The sequence below is a fragment of the Procambarus clarkii genome, chromosome 52, assembly GCF_040958095.1.
Source record: "Procambarus clarkii isolate CNS0578487 chromosome 52, FALCON_Pclarkii_2.0, whole genome shotgun sequence".
Lineage (NCBI taxonomy): Eukaryota > Metazoa > Arthropoda > Malacostraca > Decapoda > Cambaridae > Procambarus > Procambarus clarkii.
The window spans coordinates 10,593,990-10,618,230 of NC_091201.1; the positions used below are offsets into that span (position 1 = coordinate 10,593,990).

The window sequence follows — 24,241 nt, forward strand, 5'->3', positions numbered from 1 at the left end:
CGGGCTTCTGGGACGCGTAAAATTGGTGATGAAATTTGTTGGAAGTGTCATGGCCGAGGCCATTACAGGTATGTGTGCACGAGCACACGGGTCAAGGGTGACCCAGAACAGGTCAGCACGTTGGCTGGCAGACCTACGTTTGAGATGACGGTTGAAGGTGTGAGATTGACAGTTTTTGTGGACACCGGAAGTCAAGCAACTCTCATTAAAAAGTCAGCCTTCAGCACACTTAAAGAGACACGACTTAAGCGTTGTGGGAAGCATTTAACAGCAGTGAATGGTCAACATATCAATATCTTGGGCCAGGCCACTCTCAATTTTGAAGTGGGTAAGGGAGAAGCTTACCCACACAATTGCACGGTTGTCGAGAATCTTGCATTCCCTGGTCAAATTTTGTTGGGAATGGATTTTCTGGGACGAGTTAACTATTCTTTGTCGGCTCAAGAGGGAGCAAGGAAGTGTAGATTGAAGTTGGGTCAGGTAGTTTATCCCATTAAAATGGTAGATCATCCACCAGTAATTGCTTCCATTAGTAAGAAACAGAAGTACAACATTCACTACCCTAAGTTGTTGTTTAAGTCTCTTCCAGACACAGATAAGAAATCATGTGGGTTACATGCCTTGGTGAAACAGTGTTGCCCACCACATTCAATTAAATTCATTAAAGTATCAGTGGGACGTCACATTGCACCAGGTACCACCCTTCAGGTGGCTGGGAGATGTGACAGGTTGTTGATCCCTCATCATTTGATCACAGTGCTTGATAAAGGTGCCCTTATTCCAGTTGTCAATCTCTCGCACAAAACCTATCGTTTCAGGGCAGGTGACAGGGTGTCTCAGGCTACACTTGTAGAAAATACAGGAATTTTTCAGTATCAAAGCCAGGAGGAGATGCCAGCCACCATAGCACAATGTAGTGCACTTAATGTTACACAAAGTAGTACACAGGGGGAAAAACAAGACCGAGACAGGGAAAAGTAGTAATATTCAAGAAGTTGATAAGTTAATCTCAGCTCTGGATTTGCAACATGTGCAACAGTCAGATAGGAAACTTTTGAGAGGGATTTTACGTAAATTCCCTAGACTGTTTGCAACAGAAGACGATCAGATCGGGCTTCTGGATAGGATCGAGCATGTTATTCCTACAGGTGATCATCCTCCTATTTACACCCGTCAATGGAGACTTCCGGAACGGGCGAAGGAAGTAATTAGGGATGAGTGTCAGAGGATGTTGAGACAGGATGTGATAGAGCCTAGTACATCACCATGGTTGTCGCCAGTGGTGTTGGTACGTAAACCGGATGGTAGTTATAGGTTTTGTGTTGACTACCGAAAGATAAACGAAATTACTAAAGGTGATGTGTATCCTTTGCCACGGATACAAGAAATAATAGATCAGTTTGGGGCAGCCAAATACTTTTCCACTCTGGATGCGAAATCTGCGTATTGGGCCATCCCAGTTGCTGAGAAAGATCGAGAAAAGACCGCCTTCTCTGATGGGGTTCATACTTATCAATTCAAGCGGATGCCTTTCGGGTTAAAGACAGCGCCTTCATCATTTCAGAGGGCAATTAATTATATCCTCAGTCCAGTCTTGGGGAGGCACTCGTTAGCGTACCTGGATGATGTGGTTATCTACTCCAGGACGTTTGATGAGCACTTACGAGATTTGACTGAGACGTTGGCATTGTTAGATAAGGCGGGGTTCAAACTTAACGTGAGTAAGTGCACTCTGGCATCTCAGAAATTCAAGTTTTTGGGATTCCAGGTGAGCACAGATGGTATCCGACCTGACCCCGACTCCTGCCGTGCCATTGCTGACATGCCTACACCTAAGACAGCAAAGGATGTTCGAAGGTTTCTGGGGGCAGCCGGATATTTCCGTCGCCACATTGAGGGTTTTGCAAGTACAACAGCACCGTTAACTGAGCTCACTAAGAAAAATGTTAAATTCGTTTGGAAACTTGAGCATGATGACGCTTATGCAAAATTAAAAAGTCAACTCATTACCACCCCAGTATTGGCAGTACCGGATTTTGATAAGGAGTGGGAAGTACACACTGACGCCAGTGGCATAGCTATTGGTGGGTGCTTAATGCAACGTGATAATGACAATCTTCCTCACCCAGTTGCATATTTCAGCAGGAAGGTTAAGGGTCCGGAGGTCCGCTATTCTGCAACGGATAGGGAAGCTTTGGCTGTGGTAGAAAGTGTCAGGTACTTTGAACCGTATCTTTTCCAACGTCACTTTGTCATTTATACAGATCACAGGGCGTTGACTCATATTTTTAAGAAAAGAACTAAGTGCCCTAGCATGTCCCGTTCGTCTCATGAACTAGCTGCTCACTCATTCCAAATACTTTACAAGCCTGGTCCATCACATGTTGTACCAGATACTTTGAGTAGAAACATTGCTACTATTAACGTAAATCTTAATATTGAAAATATTTCCAGTGAGAAAATGCGAGAATTCCAGATGAACGAACCAAGGTGGAAGGAAATTATTGAACTTTTGGAGGGAGGAAAATATCCGTCGAAGAAACGTAATTTGGCAATTCATGATTTTGAAATGAAGGATGGGGTCTTATTTTATGTAAAGGGACAGCAGGATCGTGCAGTTTTTCAGTTGGTTATCCCAGAGGTGTTGAAGAAGTCGGCGTTGAAACTCGCACATTCGTCTAAGATTGCAGGTCATCCGGGGATTTTTAAAACTCACATGAAAGCCAAGTCACTCTTTTTCTTCCCCGGTATGTTAACAGAGGTCATTAACTTCGTTAAGTCCTGTGGTCACTGTCAAAGGAGGAAAGGTACCCTTAAGGTACAAGCTCCATTGCAAGAATTCCCAGAAATTGTGGAACCTTTAGATCGGGTGGGGGCTGATCTGATTGATCTGCATCACAGTCATTCAGGAAACCGTTACGTATTGGTGTTGGTAGACCACCTGTCCAGGTACACCACACTGATTGCATTGCCTCAGAAGGATTCACGAACTGTTGCAAAGGCGTTCTTAGATAGGTTCGTCACTGTATTCGGTCCTCCTAAAGTGTTAGTTTCTGACCGAGGTCAGGAATTTAATGGGAATATTTTTAGAGAAGTATGTAAAATTATAGAAACCACTTCAGCATTCACGACGGCTTATCACCCTCAGGCTAACGGCATGACAGAACGGACGAACCGGTCAGTTAAAGATATGCTTGCAATTCTTGCAGAGCATGATGCAAATTCGTGGGACGAACAACTCCCCTATGTCCAGTTGGCTCTGAACACTGCCATCCATCGATCCATTAACACCCAACCCCTTTTGCTGTTCACAGGGCATTCATGTAATTTCCCATCAGGTCTGCTTAACAGACATAATATTGTATATGGGGAAGATTACCCATCAGAAGTTTTAAATAAGATGAAAAATGCATGGAGAATTGCAGCCAGGGCTTCCAAGACAGCACGAGACCGCTATGCTCAGCATTATGACAAGAAGGTACGACCTCTTGAGTTGAAAGTCGGGAGTCTTGTGTTGAGAGTTAATGAGGCGGCTCCTGCCAATCAGAGTAGGAAACTTGCTCCTAGATGGCGGGGCCCTTACCGGGTAATTGAAAGAAAAGGTCCGGTTAATGTTGTTATTAAAGGTATTTTTGAAGACCAAGTTGAAAGAACGATTCACATTAATAAGTTAAAACCTTATCACGCGAGGGAGGAACTAGAGCTGCCTTCAGCAAGTCTAATTCCTGACCTGTCTAATGATCCAAGTGCGGAGTCAGATGATGAGGATGACCTCCTATCAGATCTCATCAGTAGTCAAGTTCAATCTTGTCACCCCATGGTAACAAGGTCGCGAGCTGTACAGTAAATTGTTAATGATCTCCCCTAGTCAGGTTTAGTAATTTCATAATAATTATCCTGTAGAGGCACTGGTGTGTATTTACTGATGTACATGACTCAGGTAGCATACTTGCCTTGCTCTGGGGTTTCCAACTTCCTATACCTCAGAGTAATATCCATGCTTCCGCCATTTGTTGTTGTCTGTCTTTCTCAGGTCTGATGGTACACCAGTTCCAGCCTCCCAGTCACACGTGAACCAAGGATCGAGATCAGCAGGTCTGGGGATGACCCACCTGGCTGATAAGATCGGGGTCTGAGGCACGTTACATAAAGTCCTCCCCCTTGTACCCGGTAACTCGTCAATTGGTTATCCGGAAGGGGTGACTGGCGTACAGTCACCCGGCCGACACCTCACGTCACTAACGAGGTTGTCCCAGTCCAGCCATGCTGTCTTTACGGAGCAGAGTCCAGTCACCATCACAACCGTGGGCAAGCTGTCTCAAGATCACCAACCAAGCCCACCAGCTGCGTAGTCAAGACTGCGGGAAAACCGGAAGTGGAAGACGAGTGGTCTACGAAGAAGAATGCTAATTGCAAGGACTTGTCAGCTCTTATCAAAACCTGTGGTTGCGTCGTCTGTGGAAACCAAGATGCAACGCGGTGGTCTCAGGTACGAACAGCACTACCCCTACAGAGTGCTTGCGGAATCGCCAGATGAGGTACAATCCTGTACCTCGGCCCAAGTTCAGCTACACGAGGGGTTGCACGGAAGGTGTACCGGCCCAGTAGTACCGGGATGACAAGTAAACGCCGGTAGATGACGTCGCCCAGGAGCTGAGGCAGGGCCCACCTGTCCTGTCACCATGCCATCCTCTTCAATGCCACTCGAACCTCACTACCAACGCGAGACATCGTGATACGTCGAAGCTGTGCCCTACTGTGGCAGCCATGGTTAACAACAATCCATCAAGACTGTTTGGGGAGCGATAAGAAGAGGTGAACCCGGGTTCCTGTTAGCGGGGTCCACCTGAGCTGACAGCCGCCAGCTGTCAGCTGTCAATCAAGTCAGGTGCGGGTAGTACGAGACCCCGCTGTACTGTCCGTAGTTGGCCGAGGCCGGAAATGGAACTTCCAGACGACCAGGATCTTCAAGCAACATGAGGTAGTCGCCGGAACCTACAGCAACCAAATGTCAACAGGAACGAACGAGAAAATATTTATAGAAAAGTTTCATATAAAAATGAAGGCTATTCATATAGTAAACTGTGGTAACTCGGAACAGTTCAACTTTTAATTTTCCATCTGATAGTAAGCACCTATACACCTTCGGAAAGTTCTCTGGAACAGTATTAAATGTTGAAAACTAGAACTAGTGAAATAGAGAAATAAATCTAGAAAGTGAACATTAGAAAATAACCCTGTCTCTAGATAAATTGTATGAGTAAACTGGTTTGAGAACCATCTAGTAGGATCTCTAGAAACGTTGATCAGTGGGAAACTTTATCTAGATTTTTCTAGATCCTAGATACTGATAGTTATACATATTTTTTTTTAATTTTTTTTTTGTGGTTTACTGAACAATAAGGGTGTGGTACACAGTCTGACAAATGTATTCACCCGCTGCTGTTGTGGACTTGAATATGAACTCTGGGATATTAGGAGTTTGAGGAACTTATATCCAGAGTGTTGTTGTTGGTTGAGGGACATGTCTGTGGACATTGAATTTTTATAATAATAAAAATATTTATGTGTCTTTTCTTTAGATTTTAAGATTGGGATGCGCTGTGGTGGACAGTTGCCACAGGTGTGGAGTGGAACACTAGGTCCCTGAGAGGTAGTGTTCTTCTATGTTGATATAATTTTATAATTTTGTTATTTTTTAATGACATTGATTTTTTTTAATGTTTTGTGTGATGTGTTTGATCTTTATTCCAGGTGGAATACTGGGATAGCTGAAGGCTATCAGCTGATTTTAGCTAGTTAGTAATTGTTAGGTTGGGATTTCTCCAGTTATTTGTTACTATATCAAGACAGGTATAGGATATTTTGTCTTCCAGGTAGTTGGAAGGGTACGGGGCTGCATCCAAGTTGGATAGTCAGGATTATAGGGACGGTCTCTGTCCTTATGTTTTATGTATTATTACTGTTGTGTTGATAGGTGTAAATACATGCTGGGGCACACCTTTTGGGTGTGCCATTATTGTTGTTGGCACAACAAAAGTGGATGGAATTAATTAATTTTGTGGATGGAATTCCATCCACAAAAGTGGATGGAATTAGTTAGGATTAGATAATTTCTTTTGTTTTGAGGCATTGGTTGAAAATAGTGTTGGGTTAAAAATGTTGTTTTTGGAGTTAATGGTTAGGGTAGGGCAGGATTTCTGGATAAGAAAAGTGTGTGTAACTTGCTTTACACACAAATTTCTTAATTTCCGAGGAGGGGGAGTTGTAATGATCTGGGGCTCAGATCATTGGTTCTCCCTTCTTCCCTCTTTTCCCTCTCCTTCTCCCCTCCTTTCCTTCTCCCTCTCCCCTCCTTCCTTCTCCCCTCCCCTTGGCCGTCATTCGTCTCCTCTCCTCTTCCCCCCCCTCTGTCGCCCATTTGTCAGGGTCAAGAGGTTGACCTGAGGGTAGGGTGGTCGTGGATACCTTGGCTTCTCCCACTCAACTTCCCCACTCAGATATTTCCCTCTCCACCCCCTCTCATCCCTCTCTGTCCCTCTCAGCAGCGGCCTTCCCCATACCAGGCAGAGTCAAATGTCCCTACTCCTATCTTAGAGGAGACAGGCTTGAACATAAATTATCAGTTTTGTAAACATTGCTCGCAGGTGCCTGGGCTCCATAGACGCGCCTTGTCCCCCTTCTCTTTAGCTGGAGAGAGCTGACTCAATCTTCAGGAATTCATGTAGCTTTCCACGACAGATCAGTGAAGGTGATTGGCCTGAGATAAGGTCCAAGTCCTTATTGGCCCTAGAGAGCCAGACCTCAGGCCTACGTGTTAAATGGTTGGCCAGTGCCAAAATAATGGGTGGAGCCCTGGGGCTGTAGTAGATGGTGGGAGGAGTAATCCTTCCCAGCAATAAGTTGGAAAAACTAAATTTCATCAGTGTGTCTTGGGAGTGTATTAGGAACAGGGCCGCAAGCCCGTATCCTCGGGGCTGAGGGCAGCCATCAACATCTTGGCCGTGGTGCGGGTATTTAAGGTATAGTGCACTTGAGTTTTGTGTCCTCGGTAAATATCCATTGTGCCTCTAGGGAAAATAGAATAGGTTATGTGTTCAAATTGTCTTAATTTACATGTTTCATAAAATAAATTGTATAGCTTGTCCAGTGGTATTCACTTAACTCCCCTTTGATATATTTTGCTACTTTGTCATTTTTTAGGTGTTGTATTGGAAGCCCCCCCCCCCCAGGTTCTCCTAACAATTAATCGATACTAAAGTTGTCCTTGGATTCAAATAAGTAACGGGAATTAAACAAACTAATTTTCCAAAATTTATTACTGAAAGTCATATTACCCGGAGTCCCATGGTTACTGATTCCTTGCCTTCCTGGGGGATCGGTGATAAGACACATTCAGGTATGGTTGGTCGGGAAGGTGGTGGCAGTGCAAATGTGTTTTGTTATTTTTTTTAACTAATAACCCTTGTCCTTGGTGTATCTTCCTCATTTAATATTCCTCTTATATACGGGGCAGTCCAGTGAGGGGTCATGCTGGACTGTAACAGTGTTAAGCTGGGGTATTGAGTGGAGAGAGACAGAGATGTACAACAGAGAGCGTATATTACGATCACGAGAGATAACAAGATAACAGTATTAATACTGGGGAACATTGGGTTATTACAACAGAGGCCGCGGTTATTACGGCAGGGTAAGCGGTCATTACAATGGTGGCAGCGGTGTTTCAATAATTTCTTGACGATTATTGAAGCCTCACGCGCCTGTCCGTTCGGTTATGTTATGTGGTGAGGGTGCAGCCGGGGCCCATGAGATAGAGTCGACGGTAATCCTATGTGGTGCGATTCGCATAGAGTAGGCGATTCTAGGGTCGTGCGGGGCTGGTAAGTTTAATTACAGTCACTTAAGTGTATGCGCTAGCAGGCAGTTAAGTGTGGAGGCCGCCTTGGGTAGTTGGAAAGGGTATTATTTTTCTCGACCCTCTGCAACTACGGACAAGGGTGCTGCGTGGTGGTTTTCGCAGCAACAATTCTAGGTGTCGAATTGTCGGGGCGGGGAAGTATTAGGACGCTAATTATTATCCCTGAGGGCGTGGTAGGCGACCCAATCGCTAGATTTTTACGGTACAGCCATGAAGGTACCAAGAGTTCACTGAGGGATGGCCTAGTAGATTCTCTAGCAACGGAATAACGGTGGTGTCGGACAGTTAGATCCGTCGGTTGTTCCGCTATCTAGTCTAACCGTTGACCGCGAAGGACAGGATTATTGGGTACTGTCGGGATCTAGGTGGATGTGGTTACCTAGGCTTGGAGGAGCGACAGGGCGGGCCGGGACGGGACGGTTATAGGTTAAATCGAGATTTCCTTAAGTACTAAATTAAGTTCCCTGTATATTAAGTTCCTTTTCAGGTTAAGTATCCCTTCGTTAGTTAAGTGTTTCCCCTTGTTTACGTAATTCTCGTATATAAGTGTTATTATTTTTTCTAAGAATTTGTTTTACATGTTTAAGTCTGGAAATTTTGTTTTCGTATTGTGCAGTATTAATTCTTTGAGGGAATTACTAAAAGGTGAGTGGTTTACTGTGTTCAAGTGAAGTGCGGTGTATAAAGTGAAGTCAGTGAAAGAACTGAAATCAGTGAAATCGTGGAAAATTTTTGTGATGACATTTTTCAAAGTCGCTTGGAAAATCTCAATTTCGGAATAAATTCTAGTTTTGTGCCGGGCCATACGATCATCGGGTCGTCAGTGTTAATTCAAGTGTGCGATTAAAGTGATCCGAGTTAGAACTTTGAAAGACCAAAAAGTCGGATTTTGGTCATTTAAGCGACTTAGCGTTGGGACTCTGAATTTTCTAGCGTTTTTACTCAGCGCCCAGTGTGACAGCGCCCAGTAATTGTTTGTGCTCAACCAAGTGTCTAAGTGTCTCGCGAGTAGTATATTTAGTTCAAGTGATACGCGAACTACACGTCGGTATTTAATTTATAATTTTGAGAAAAGAAATACTTGGTTAATTAAGAATTAGTGCGGCGACAACTTTCTGAGGATTAGGCTTCGTGACAGTGAGCGCACTTTTAATTTTTGTATACTTACCAACGTGTCCAAGTGGTTAGCGAGTGTTATAATCCGTTAAAGTAACAAGTCAACTACGCGCCAGTATTTAAATTATAATTTTGGGACATTAATTACTAATTTTTACTTAAGGTTCAGCGCGACTCTGTAGCCGTGAGCGTCGCAGATATCAGTGTATATTTCTCAGTATTCTACAACGCGACCGGCGGTGACCAAGTGTATGCTATGTAAACATCGAGTTCATACAGTAACGTAAATAATTAATTTAACATTAATTTGGTTTAACTAATAATACTTATAATTATATCCGAGCGCCGTTGTTAGCGTCGGGCGTTACGGGATTAAAAATAATTGTTGAAGATATAAACACTGCGCCAGTGTTAAATTAAGATAACGTCGTTCATTCTTAGTGCGCCTAAGATTTTAAAGAAAAATTTAGGAAATTCAGTTAACGTAAAGTGTTGTAATTATTGTGCGCTGGTAAACAAGACTTTGATTATTTTCGATAAATAAAAACAGAGTGGAAACTAAATTATTTACAGTAAATTCAGTGTAGTCCCTTTCGCGTAAATATTACTTGTATAATTTCAGTATATTTTGTTAAAGAATGCGGTAATTATCAATTTTCTAAGATTTATATTGGATTTGCATTTACAGACAAGAAAGTCGTACTGTAATTCTTTTTATATTTGCGTTACTAGTCATCTTCGAGTGTCAAATTAATATAGTGGAAATTAATTACAGTTTTTCAAGTTTATTCTAGTAGTTCGATCAATTAATAATTAACGTCACCTTTTTGTGTGGTTTATAAGGCGCATATATAGTTGGTTCAACATCGTATACAGTGTTTGTTTCACAAGTGATGATTAGTAGTCGATGCCGGCTGCGTATTTCCATCTGTCCGCATATAAATTTTACGAATGAGAGAAGAAGATAATATGACTAAAGAAATTCATTCATTGGTGTAGCGTAGTCAGCGAGACTCTGACGCCGACAGCTGTCATCGCCTTGTCAACGGGCGACGGTCCTCACTGGGGCTCGAGAAATCGATTAGGAAGGGTGGCGATATATGGTACTTCCGATTTGGTCACACGGAACATTTTTACCAAGGATTGAGGTTAGGAAACATTTTGTGGTTTGCTAGAAGTTATGGATGAAACCGAATCGTGTGTTAAAAGTTCACCCTGATCCGACGACGGGTCTTGAAGTTACGTCTTGGGGTGAAAATGGTTTTTATCAATGAATGGACAATGTATACAGACGCACCCTCCCCAATACCCCATCCTTACCCAAGCACCCCTCCCTGCCTACAACCCCCAACCTCAAACCCCCCCTACCTACAACCCTATTCCCCAACCTTACCTGCAGGCCAACCCATGCCCACCCCAATCCCTGGCAGTCCCATATCAACCCCAGCCAAATACCACCCAACCCCTTGTCGACGCGTTATTGGAATTGTGGAAAACTACATTTCCCTCGCAACTCCCACCCTTACAACCCCCTGTTTACAACCCCCCTCCACACCCCATCCCCGGCCTGCCCTCGCCCTCCCTCTTATCCCCCCAACCCCTCCTGTTACCCACCCTACCCCCTCCATTAATCCTACACCTTGCTCCTCACCTCCCCTCCACCGCTCTTCCCCTCCTACCCCCATTCCTAGTGTCGCCTCTACAGAAGTTGCTGGGGAAGGTAGCCAGCGGGCTTCTGGGACGCGTAAAATTGGTGATGAAATTTGTTGGAAGTGTCATGGCCGAGGCCATTACAGGTATGTGTGCACGAGCACACGGGTCAAGGGTGACCCAGAACAGGTCAGCACGTTGGCTGGCAGACCTACGTTTGAGATGACGGTTGAAGGTGTGAGATTGACAGTTTTTGTGGACACCGGAAGTCAAGCAACTCTCATTAAAAAGTCAGCCTTCAGCACACTTAAAGAGACACGACTTAAGCGTTGTGGGAAGCATTTAACAGCAGTGAATGGTCAACATATCAATATCTTGGGCCAGGCCACTCTCAATTTTGAAGTGGGTAAGGGAGAAGCTTACCCACACAATTGCACGGTTGTCGAGAATCTTGCATTCCCTGGTCAAATTTTGTTGGGAATGGATTTTCTGGGACGAGTTAACTATTCTTTGTCGGCTCAAGAGGGAGCAAGGAAGTGTAGATTGAAGTTGGGTCAGGTAGTTTATCCCATTAAAATGGTAGATCATCCACCAGTAATTGCTTCCATTAGTAAGAAACAGAAGTACAACATTCACTACCCTAAGTTGTTGTTTAAGTCTCTTCCAGACACAGATAAGAAATCATGTGGGTTACATGCCTTGGTGAAACAGTGTTGCCCACCACATTCAATTAAATTCATTAAAGTATCAGTGGGACGTCACATTGCACCAGGTACCACCCTTCAGGTGGCTGGGAGATGTGACAGGTTGTTGATCCCTCATCATTTGATCACAGTGCTTGATAAAGGTGCCCTTATTCCAGTTGTCAATCTCTCGCACAAAACCTATCGTTTCAGGGCAGGTGACAGGGTGTCTCAGGCTACACTTGTAGAAAATACAGGAATTTTTCAGTATCAAAGCCAGGAGGAGATGCCAGCCACCATAGCACAATGTAGTGCACTTAATGTTACACAAAGTAGTACACAGGGGGAAAAACAAGACCGAGACAGGGAAAAGTAGTAATATTCAAGAAGTTGATAAGTTAATCTCAGCTCTGGATTTGCAACATGTGCAACAGTCAGATAGGAAACTTTTGAGAGGGATTTTACGTAAATTCCCTAGACTGTTTGCAACAGAAGACGATCAGATCGGGCTTCTGGATAGGATCGAGCATGTTATTCCTACAGGTGATCATCCTCCTATTTACACCCGTCAATGGAGACTTCCGGAACGGGCGAAGGAAGTAATTAGGGATGAGTGTCAGAGGATGTTGAGACAGGATGTGATAGAGCCTAGTACATCACCATGGTTGTCGCCAGTGGTGTTGGTACGTAAACCGGATGGTAGTTATAGGTTTTGTGTTGACTACCGAAAGATAAACGAAATTACTAAAGGTGATGTGTATCCTTTGCCACGGATACAAGAAATAATAGATCAGTTTGGGGCAGCCAAATACTTTTCCACTCTGGATGCGAAATCTGCGTATTGGGCCATCCCAGTTGCTGAGAAAGATCGAGAAAAGACCGCCTTCTCTGATGGGGTTCATACTTATCAATTCAAGCGGATGCCTTTCGGGTTAAAGACAGCGCCTTCATCATTTCAGAGGGCAATTAATTATATCCTCAGTCCAGTCTTGGGGAGGCACTCGTTAGCGTACCTGGATGATGTGGTTATCTACTCCAGGACGTTTGATGAGCACTTACGAGATTTGACTGAGACGTTGGCATTGTTAGATAAGGCGGGGTTCAAACTTAACGTGAGTAAGTGCACTCTGGCATCTCAGAAATTCAAGTTTTTGGGATTCCAGGTGAGCACAGATGGTATCCGACCTGACCCCGACTCCTGCCGTGCCATTGCTGACATGCCTACACCTAAGACAGCAAAGGATGTTCGAAGGTTTCTGGGGGCAGCCGGATATTTCCGTCGCCACATTGAGGGTTTTGCAAGTACAACAGCACCGTTAACTGAGCTCACTAAGAAAAATGTTAAATTCGTTTGGAAACTTGAGCATGATGACGCTTATGCAAAATTAAAAAGTCAACTCATTACCACCCCAGTATTGGCAGTACCGGATTTTGATAAGGAGTGGGAAGTACACACTGACGCCAGTGGCATAGCTATTGGTGGGTGCTTAATGCAACGTGATAATGACAATCTTCCTCACCCAGTTGCATATTTCAGCAGGAAGGTTAAGGGTCCGGAGGTCCGCTATTCTGCAACGGATAGGGAAGCTTTGGCTGTGGTAGAAAGTGTCAGGTACTTTGAACCGTATCTTTTCCAACGTCACTTTGTCATTTATACAGATCACAGGGCGTTGACTCATATTTTTAAGAAAAGAACTAAGTGCCCTAGCATGTCCCGTTCGTCTCATGAACTAGCTGCTCACTCATTCCAAATACTTTACAAGCCTGGTCCATCACATGTTGTACCAGATACTTTGAGTAGAAACATTGCTACTATTAACGTAAATCTTAATATTGAAAATATTTCCAGTGAGAAAATGCGAGAATTCCAGATGAACGAACCAAGTTGGAAGGAAATTATTGAACTTTTGGAGGGAGGAAAATATCCGTCGAAGAAACGTAATTTGGCAATTCATGATTTTGAAATGAAGGATGGGGTCTTATTTTATGTAAAGGGACAGCAGGATCGTGCAGTTTTTCAGTTGGTTATCCCAGAGGTGTTGAAGAAGTCGGCGTTGAAACTCGCACATTCGTCTAAGATTGCAGGTCATCCGGGGATTTTTAAAACTCACATGAAAGCCAAGTCACTCTTTTTCTTCCCCGGTATGTTAACAGAGGTCATTAACTTCGTTAAGTCCTGTGGTCACTGTCAAAGGAGGAAAGGTACCCTTAAGGTACAAGCTCCATTGCAAGAATTCCCAGAAATTGTGGAACCTTTAGATCGGGTGGGGGCTGATCTGATTGATCTGCATCACAGTCATTCAGGAAACCGTTACGTATTGGTGTTGGTAGACCACCTGTCCAGGTACACCACACTGATTGCATTGCCTCAGAAGGATTCACGAACTGTTGCAAAGGCGTTCTTAGATAGGTTCGTCACTGTATTCGGTCCTCCTAAAGTGTTAGTTTCTGACCGAGGTCAGGAATTTAATGGGAATATTTTTAGAGAAGTATGTAAAATTATAGAAACCACTTCAGCATTCACGACGGCTTATCACCCTCAGGCTAACGGCATGACAGAACGGACGAACCGGTCAGTTAAAGATATGCTTGCAATTCTTGCAGAGCATGATGCAAATTCGTGGGACGAACAACTCCCCTATGTCCAGTTGGCTCTGAACACTGCCATCCATCGATCCATTAACACCCAACCCCTTTTGCTGTTCACAGGGCATTCATGTAATTTCCCATCAGGTCTGCTTAACAGACATAATATTGTATATGGGGAAGATTACCCATCAGAAGTTTTAAATAAGATGAAAAATGCATGGAGAATTGCAGCCAGGGCTTCCAAGACAGCACGAGACCGCTATGCTCAGCATTATGACAAGAAGGTACGACCTCTTGAGTTGAAAGTCGGGAGTCTTGTGTTGAGAGTTAATGAGGCGGCTCCTGCCAATCAGAGTAGGAAACTTGCTCCTAGATGGCGGGGCCCTTACCGGGTAATTGAAAGAAAAGGTCCGGTTAATGTTGTTATTAAAGGTATTTTTGAAGACCAAGTTGAAAGAACGATTCACATTAATAAGTTAAAACCTTATCACGCGAGGGAGGAACTAGAGCTGCCTTCAGCAAGTCTAATTCCTGACCTGTCTAATGATCCAAGTGCGGAGTCAGATGATGAGGATGACCTCCTATCAGATCTCATCAGTAGTCAAGTTCAATCTTGTCACCCCATGGTAACAAGGTCGCGAGCTGTACAGTAAATTGTTAATGATCTCCCCTAGTCAGGTTTAGTAATTTCATAATAATTATCCTGTAGAGGCACTGGTGTGTATTTACTGATGTACATGACTCAGGTAGCATACTTGCCTTGCTCTGGGGTTTCCAACTTCCTATACCTCAGAGTAATATCCATGCTTCCGCCATTTGTTGTTGTCTGTCTTTCTCAGGTCTGATGGTACACCAGTTCCAGCCTCCCAGTCACACGTGAACCAAGGATCGAGATCAGCAGGTCTGGGGATGACCCACCTGGCTGATAAGATCGGGGTCTGAGGCACGTTACATAAAGTCCTCCCCCTTGTACCCGGTAACTCGTCAATTGGTTATCCGGAAGGGGTGACTGGCGTACAGTCACCCGGCCGACACCTCACGTCACTAACGAGGTTGTCCCAGTCCAGCCATGCTGTCTTTACGGAGCAGAGTCCAGTCACCATCACAACCGTGGGCAAGCTGTCTCAAGATCACCAACCAAGCCCACCAGCTGCGTAGTCAAGACTGCGGGAAAACCGGAAGTGGAAGACGAGTGGTCTACGAAGAAGAATGCTAATTGCAAGGACTTGTCAGCTCTTATCAAAACCTGTGGTTGCGTCGTCTGTGGAAACCAAGATGCAACGCGGTGGTCTCAGGTACGAACAGCACTACCCCTACAGAGTGCTTGCGGAATCGCCAGATGAGGTACAATCCTGTACCTCGGCCCAAGTTCAGCTACACGAGGGGTTGCACGGAAGGTGTACCGGCCCAGTAGTACCGGGATGACAAGTAAACGCCGGTAGATGACGTCGCCCAGGAGCTGAGGCAGGGCCCACCTGTCCTGTCACCATGCCATCCTCTTCAATGCCACTCGAACCTCACTACCAACGCGAGACATCGTGATACGTCGAAGCTGTGCCCTACTGTGGCAGCCATGGTTAACAACAATCCATCAAGACTGTTTGGGGAGCGATAAGAAGAGGTGAACCCGGGTTCCTGTTAGCGGGGTCCACCTGAGCTGACAGCCGCCAGCTGTCAGCTGTCAATCAAGTCAGGTGCGGGTAGTACGAGACCCCGCTGTACTGTCCGTAGTTGGCCGAGGCCGGAAATGGAACTTCCAGACGACCAGGATCTTCAAGCAACATGAGGTAGTCGCCGGAACCTACAGCAACCAAATGTCAACAGGAACGAACGAGAAAATATTTATAGAAAAGTTTCATATAAAAATGAAGGCTATTCATATAGTAAACTGTGGTAACTCGGAACAGTTCAACTTTTAATTTTCCATCTGATAGTAAGCACCTATACACCTTCGGAAAGTTCTCTGGAACAGTATTAAATGTTGAAAACTAGAACTAGTGAAATAGAGAAATAAATCTAGAAAGTGAACATTAGAAAATAACCCTGTCTCTAGATAAATTGTATGAGTAAACTGGTTTGAGAACCATCTAGTAGGATCTCTAGAAACGTTGATCAGTGGGAAACTTTATCTAGATTTTTCTAGATCCTAGATACTGATAGTTATACATATTTTTTTTTAATTTTTTTTTTGTGGTTTACTGAACAATAAGGGTGTGGTACACAGTCTGACAAATGTATTCACCCGCTGCTGTTGTGGACTTGAATATGAACTCTGGGATATTAGGAGTTTGAGGAACTTATATCCAGAGTGTTGTTGTTGGTTGAGGGACATGTCTGTGGACATTGAATTTTTATAATAATAAAAATATTTCTGTGTCTTTTCTTTAGATTTTAAGATTGGGATGCGCTGTGGTGGACAGTTGCCACAGGTGTGGAGTGGAACACTAGGTCCCTGAGAGGTAGTGTTCTTCTATGTTGATATAATTTTATAATTTTGTTATTTTTTAATGACATTGATTTTTTTTAATGTTTTGTGTGATGTGTTTGATCTTTATTCCAGGTGGAATACTGGGATAGCTGAAGGCTATCAGCTGATTTTAGCTAGTTAGTAATTGTTAGGTTGGGATTTCTCCAGTTATTTGTTACTATATCAAGACAGGTATAGGATATTTTGTCTTCCAGGTAGTTGGAAGGGTACGGGGCTGCATCCAAGTTGGATAGTCAGGATTATAGGGACGGTCTCTGTCCTTATGTTTTATGTATTATTACTGTTGTGTTGATAGGTGTAAATACATGCTGGGGCACACCTTTTGGGTGTGCCATTATTGTTGTTGGCACAACAAAAGTGGATGGAATTAATTAATTTTGTGGATGGAATTCCATCCACAAAAGTGGATGGAATTAGTTAGGATTAGATAATTTCTTTTGTTTTGAGGCATTGGTTGAAAATAGTGTTGGGTTAAAAATGTTGTTTTTGGAGTTAATGGTTAGGGTAGGGCAGGATTTCTGGATAAGAAAAGTGTGTGTAACTTGCTTTACACACAAATTTCTTAATTTCCGAGGAGGGGGAGTTGTAATGATCTGGGGCTCAGATCATTGGTTCTCCCTTCTTCCCTCTTTTCCCTCTCCTTCTCCCCTCCTTTCCTTCTCCCTCTCCCCTCCTTCCTTCTCCCCTCCCCTTGGCCGTCATTCGTCTCCTCTCCTCTTCCCCCCCCTCTGTCGCCCATTTGTCAGGGTCAAGAGGTTGACCTGAGGGTAGGGTGGTCGTGGATACCTTGGCTTCTCCCACTCAACTTCCCCACTCAGATATTTCCCTCTCCACCCCCTCTCATCCCTCTCTGTCCCTCTCAGCAGCGGCCTTCCCCATACCAGGCAGAGTCAAATGTCCCTACTCCTATCTTAGAGGAGACAGGCTTGAACATAAATTATCAGTTTTGTAAACATTGCTCGCAGGTGCCTGGGCTCCATAGACGCGCCTTGTCCCCCTTCTCTTTAGCTGGAGAGAGCTGACTCAATCTTCAGGAATTCATGTAGCTTTCCACGACAGATCAGTGAAGGTGATTGGCCTGAGATAAGGTCCAAGTCCTTATTGGCCCTAGAGAGCCAGACCTCAGGCCTACGTGTTAAATGGTTGGCCAGTGCCAAAATAATGGGTGGAGCCCTGGGGCTGTAGTAGATGGTGGGAGGAGTAATCCTTCCCAGCAATAAGTTGGAAAAACTAAATTTCATCAGTGTGTCTTGGGAGTGTATTAGGAACAGGGCCGCAAGCCCGTATCCTCGGGGCTGAGGGCAGCCATCAACATCTTGGCCGTGGTGCGGGTATTTAAGGTATAGTGCACTTGAGTTTTGTGTCCTCGGTAAATATCCATTGTGCCTCTAGGGAAAATAGAATAGGTTATGTGTTCAAATTGTCTTAATTTACATGTTTCATAAAATAAATTGTATAGCTTGTCCAGTGGTATTCACTTAACTCCCCTTTGATATATTTTGCTACTTTGTCATTTTTTAGGTGTTGTATTGGAAGCCCCCCCCCCAGGTTCTCCTAACAATTAATCGATACTAAAGTTGCCCTTGGATTCAAATAAGTAACGGGAATTAAACAAACTAATTTTCCAAAATTTATTACTGAAAGTCATATTACCCGGAGTCCCATGGTTACTGATTCCTTGCCTTCCTGGGGGATCGGTGATAAGACACATTCAGGTATGGTTGGTCGGGAAGGTGGTGGCAGTGCAAATGTGTTTTGTTATTTTTTTTAACTAATAACCCTTGTCCTTGGTGTATCTTCCTCATTTAATATTCCTCTTATATACGGGGCAGTCCAGTGAGGGGTCATGCTGGACTGTAACAGTGTTAAGCTGGGGTATTGAGTGGAGAGAGACAGAGATGTACAACAGAGAGCGTATATTACGATCACGAGAGATAACAAGATAACAGTATTAATACTGGGGAACATTGGGTTATTACAACAGAGGCCGCGGTTATTACGGCAGGGTAAGCGGTCATTACAACAGGATGAGGAGGAGGATGGGGCCTCCGCTCTCCACCCTCCACAGCACCCTGAAATGTACGCGTCAGAGGAGGAAGAGTCTGATGAAGAGAATTTCATTGTTGATGACAAGACACCCAATGTCAAACAGGAGAGGATGGCTATGCTTGAACCTGGTGGAATGGAGGTTGCCCGTGAAATATTCGGCGGTGATTATCATTTTGAGGACTTTCAACAACATGAAGGTATGTGTTTATTTAAATGTAAATTAAATTATAATGTGGCAGACTAGGTATGTCACACTATTCTCACTTCTCAGATGTACAATCTGAGTACTTTTATTTTGACATTATATTTTGTGTATTTTATTATTGCTCTCTCTCTCTCTCTCTCTCTCTCTCTCTCTCTCTCTCTCTCTCTCTCTCTCTCTCTCTCTCTCTCTCTCTCTCTCTCTCTCTCTCTCTCTCTCTCTCTCTCTCTCTCTCTCTCTCTCTCTCTCTCTCTCTCTCTCTCTCTCTCTCTCTCTCTCTCTCTCTCTCTCTCTCTCACTCTCTCTCTCTCTCTCTCTCTCTCTCTCTCTCTCTCTCTCTCTCTCTCTCTCTCTCTCTCTCTCTCTCTCTCTCTCTCTCTCTCTCTCTCTCTCTCTCTCTCACTCTCTCTCTCTCTCTCTCTCTCTCTCTCTCTCACTCTCTCTCTCTCTCTCTCTCTCTCTCTCTCTCTCTCTCTCTCTCTCTCTCTCTCTCTCTCTCTCTCTCTCTCTCTCTCTCTCTCTCTCTCTCTCTCTCTCTCTCTCTCTCTCTCTCTCTCTCTCTCTCTCTCTCTCTCTCTCTCTCTCTCTCTCTCTCTCTCTCTCTCTCTCTCTCTCTCTCTCTCTCTCTCTCACTCTCTCTCTCTCTCTCTCTCTCACTCTCTCTCTCTCTCTCTCTCTCTCTCTCTCTCTCTCTCTCACTCTCTCTCTCTCTCTCTCTCTCACTCTCTCTCTCTCTCTCTCTCTCTCTCTCTCTCTCTCTCTCTCTCTCTCTCTCTCTCTCTCTCTCTCTCTCTCTCTCTCTCTCTCTCTCTCTCTCTCTCTCTCTCTCACTCTCTCTCTCTCTCTCTCTCTCTCTCTCTCTCTCTCTCTCTCTCTCTCTCTCTCTCTCTCTCTCTCTCTCTCTCTCTCTCTCTCTTTCTCTCTCTCTCACTCTCTCTAAGTTGGAAAAACAATTTGAAAAAACTTTGATGTGGACAATCAAACCTACATTTCAACCATCAGCGTCGTTGTGCCTTGCATATTCACTCAATGGGAGATTTTGCTGCCCAACAAAAATATTCATAATATTGACTAGAAGTTTAAAAAGTTTTATTTAATTTAATAACAAATTCGATACTTGCATGCAGGATCTTAAATATTTATCCTCTAATTTCTTATGTTGTAATATTCATGTTTTTTGTATTCAAAAAAGAATGGGAGGATCGTGAAAATGATGATGATGGCCATGAGAACGATGAAAAAGGCGATGAGGGACGAGAGCATCCCCGAGGTCGCAAGGATCGCGGGAATCAAGTCAAGAAGACTATCTTTGAGGTATGTTATGAGGAGCAACTGCAAGCCACAAGATTTTTCACTCATTGTGTAATTATCATTAAGGAAGGCATTTATATTTTCACAACGGCCAGAGAGAGGCTGTTGTTTGTGTAGAATATGTTAATAAAGACAATGTGGGAAGTTATGAATAAAAGATATGAATTAAGAGTGAAGGAAGAGTGCGTCGATGTGGGTCAGTTCATTGTACATAAAATTAGAGCGAAGATTATTTTGGCTAATTTGATGGCAAGAAGGTCAAGATATTACATACTACATGTGAGTGTGATGGAGCAAGAATTTCGTGGTCGGGAAAAAAGATGCAGTTTATTGAGGGCCAAAATGTTTAAATCTTGTTTACGTTAAGTTACAAGATGCAGTACACTCACTGTAAAAGGTGAGTGTACTTGCTCACCTTTTGAAAGGGTTGAGGCGAAAGACTTGCTTGATGTGAAAGATATGGTGACCTGTAAATCATTCTCATCTTCAAAACTTTTTATACAGTCCTATATTCTACTTGTTTGGTATAATGAGAATACTTACCTTCTGCTAGAAGATTTTCGGGCAGGGAGGCAGCAATTAATATTTAACCTGTCTCAGTAGTAATTTGGGGACCTGGATATAAATTGGTTTTAGATCATGCACTAGGGAAAAGTACAGCTGAATAACATAGGCGGTTGTCGTACCTGGCTTGAGGCATTTAATCTCAACCCGACCTACATCATGAAAGTAGGAGACAAAATGTTGGAGGTGGTGATAAAGATCAAGTTAATGAGTGTGTGGCAACATTAATTACGCATACAAATATAAATGCTATTCTTTCAGGTATTTGAACCTAGTGAATTAGAGTGAGGCCATTTGACTGACCAAGATCATCATATCCGGAAACTGGATATTCCCGAGAGATTCCAGCTGAGGCGGATACCTGTGACTCGCACCCGTGGAGATGGTGACGATCGCTCAGCAGATAAAGAGCTGACTCAAGAAGCCAAGTGGATCTATCACCATGCATTCTTCAGGCCATTTATATCCAATCAGGTAGTTAATTTGCTTTTGTTGAAAAGTATAAATAATAAGAATATACATGTATTTCTTCTCAATTTGATGCGCAGGGCTAAAGTTCCTCCAAAATTCCAATACATAATGCAATAGTGGCATCTGTTTTACAGATATGACACTAACTATTGAGTTTATTACCTCCCAGCAGCACTTTTAACCACGTCTGAGCCTGTGTATGGCTACTGCAATGTCTCTAGATATCTTTTTGATACCCAGTGGCTGTCCGTACCACATCGCAGTGGGTCTTCCTTCCGGTACTTTGGCTCTGTGTAAAAGTCGCTCTGTGGCGACTTTTGATAGTTGGGAGTATTTCTTCTTGATTTGATCAAGAAGAAATTCTTGATTCTTTGATCTTGATTCTTGATTTGTTCCTTAATCTGTGAAAAACTTGGAGGTATTTGAACCTGTACAGCACGTAGAGCAGTGGCAGTTTCTGCTAGTTAGTCTGCCTTTCATTACCATCTATTCCAATGTGACTGATTGACAGTCCTAGATTGTGTGCTTCTTTTCCTTTATGTAGGATTTCAGTGATAAGTTGTATATTATCTCTGATGGATAACAATGCCTGGAACGAAGAGGCATTGGAATCTCTCGACATTTTTGTGTATGGTTCATGGCGTCTTTGCCATTGATGATGACCACAAAGTCGTCGGCAATAAATTATACAACAATACCATTATTTTGTACAGGAGGGGCGTGAAAAGGCAAGGCATGGCTCGCACAAGGATACTAATACGATCCAGAAAATATACAACGCCCTGGACTTGATGATGAACCAAACCTTCGAAATTCCATTTATAGCCTTTTATAGGAAGGAAGAGGTCTGCCCTGAATTAAACATTCGTGATTTATGGAAAATCTATCGTTGGGATGAAAAGGTATTGATACTAAATATCAACTTAATTATATCAGATAAACCATTTATGAAAAATATCAACTTAGTTATATCAGATAAAGCGTTCGAAATTTGACGTTTAATAATCTTTTATTCTCTAAGAAAATTTAAATTTGTGGAATGAACTATTTTTAATATATGCTAAAAGATTCTGTATATGATATATTGAAAAAGTGCCTAATCATGATGCAGTACAGGTTTGAACTACAATCAATTAGTCTGATATCAGTGATAAAGCACGTCGCAGCTTTAAAATGCAAAGAGCCAGCATCAAGGGTTCGACAGACAACCTAGATGCTGAACTTGTATCCATTATAAATTACAGATTGACACGAATTATCTAAAATTTTATATCGTGAATTATAAATGAAGAATAAGTATTGTAATTATAAAAGATGCACAAATCAATAATGCACTAACCCTTAAATACTTAACTTGTAAATTTTTTCACAGTGGTGTCAACTGAAGTATCGCAAGGAAAACTTGCGGTCACTCTTCCAGTCAATGAGAGAATACCAAGGTGATCACATCACGAAGGACCCAGATGGTTCACATCTAGAAAATATGCGCATTCTTCAGGAGGAGGACATTGTAAGGTGAGATGACATATTACATTATGTAAAACACTTGCCATCATGCCATTATGTAAAGCATTTATTCAACTCTGGGGATGACATGAGTCTGGGGATTCATGTACTGGTGGAGTATGACCCCAGTTTCTATTCAGAGTTACACAATATTCGGACTCGTCACTTGCGCCAACTAACTGTAGCCTAACATGATCCTAGCAGTTACTATATAGCACTATCGCGTGGATGTTTGTGCGAACATATATAAGTACGAACAAGCCTGAATGGTCCCCAGGCATGTAGTTTTCACGAGCATATATAAATAATATAGGCGCTGGAACTAAATAACTTCTATTATTTTTCCTGCTTCACTATGGCAAAGATCAGCAATCACTGCGTGACCACATGAAAACCAAGCACAGGAAGCAGAGAACCGCACCAAGAGTCACTAGGGGTTTTAAGAAGCATGATCATGGTGAACGGGACCAAAATGGTGCTGGTATTGAGGATGGGAAGATTCAGAGGAAAGTAGACGAATATGAGGATACAGAGGATGCAGATGAATATGAGAAGAGTGGTAATAATAAAAACAAGAAAGGTTCATTGAGAGCTAATGAGGATGTAGAAAAAGAGGTGGAGACAGAAATAGAAGAACAAATGGAGGAAGAAAATCACGAATCTGAGGAAGACTCTTGAGTCTTTGAGAAGAGTTGTTCGAAAACACGAGTATGAACTTCTGAGGAAGGCTGGTATTGGTGAGTATCTTTTTGCATGATTGCTTCAATACCCCCATTTAGGTTACTTAGTTCAAGTTTGGCCTCCATATTATAGAACTGAAATATTTTCTCTTGAATCCATACAGAGAAGGATGATTGATGCCAGGTATTAGGAAACCTCTCTTAAAAAGAGAGATATAAGAGATATCTTATATCTAGAAAAGATATAGAGATATAGAAAAGATATAGAAAAATTATGAGTAAGAGGTAACATAAAAGAGATGATTGAGATTGGGGCATTGATATTGCTTTGAGGCATTGTTAGAAGTATTATTTTTTCTTTCTAATGTTAAAATATGAATAAAAAACTTTTATTACAATCTTTCTAATAAATATATATGTATATGACATACTATGGCCGGGATTGAGTGAGAAAGTGCAGCAGTAAACAGGTGTTGTCAGCGGTCTGCTTAAGCCTCGTCCGGGGCGGGAATTGTCGCCAAGATAATTTTACTTAATTATTTCAGTGTCTGAATAAATTTAAATTTTTGGTTTCTTGCAGTAATATTGATGATAAATATTCAATTTGATAAATGTGTGTAAATAACGAAAATTAACACGCGATTAACACGAAAATTTGATAAATGTATATTATAAAATGTGCAGAATATCACTATACTTAAAAATAATTTGCATGCTAGACATGAATATTATGAAGATTAAACCACACACCAGAAAATGAGGAGACGACGACGTTTCGACCACCATTATCGACTATATTAATTATCGATTATTATTATGGACACATTAATGATTGTGACAATCAAATTGATAATGGTCATCAGACTTGCCACGCATATTTTGAACGTAATTCTTATAGCACGCATACAATATAATTTTTGTCGTAGTTCTTACCATTTTTTTTCCACGTGCGGTGTTGCATTGGGCTCGATATTATTATTTGCCATAGAACGCGTATAGATAGATTAGTGTCAC

The 24,241-nt window shown here is 42.8% G+C and overlaps 1 protein-coding gene across 1 annotated transcript in view; it reads left to right on the forward strand.

The window, feature by feature from the left end:
- LOC138352107 (transcription elongation factor SPT6-like) overlaps positions 1–22,560 on the forward strand; it is a 42,923-nt gene extending 20,363 nt beyond the window's left edge. Inside the window, exons 4-8 of the mRNA XM_069304369.1 lie at positions 18,429–18,690; positions 19,888–20,009; positions 20,910–21,044; positions 21,755–21,943; positions 22,414–22,560. Of these exons, the coding sequence (XP_069160470.1) occupies positions 18,429–18,690; positions 19,888–20,009; positions 20,910–21,044; positions 21,755–21,943; positions 22,414–22,560 (855 nt within the window). The remainder of the gene's footprint in view (positions 1–18,428; positions 18,691–19,887; positions 20,010–20,909; positions 21,045–21,754; positions 21,944–22,413) is intronic.
- The last annotated feature ends 1,681 nt before the right edge of the window (positions 22,561–24,241 follow it).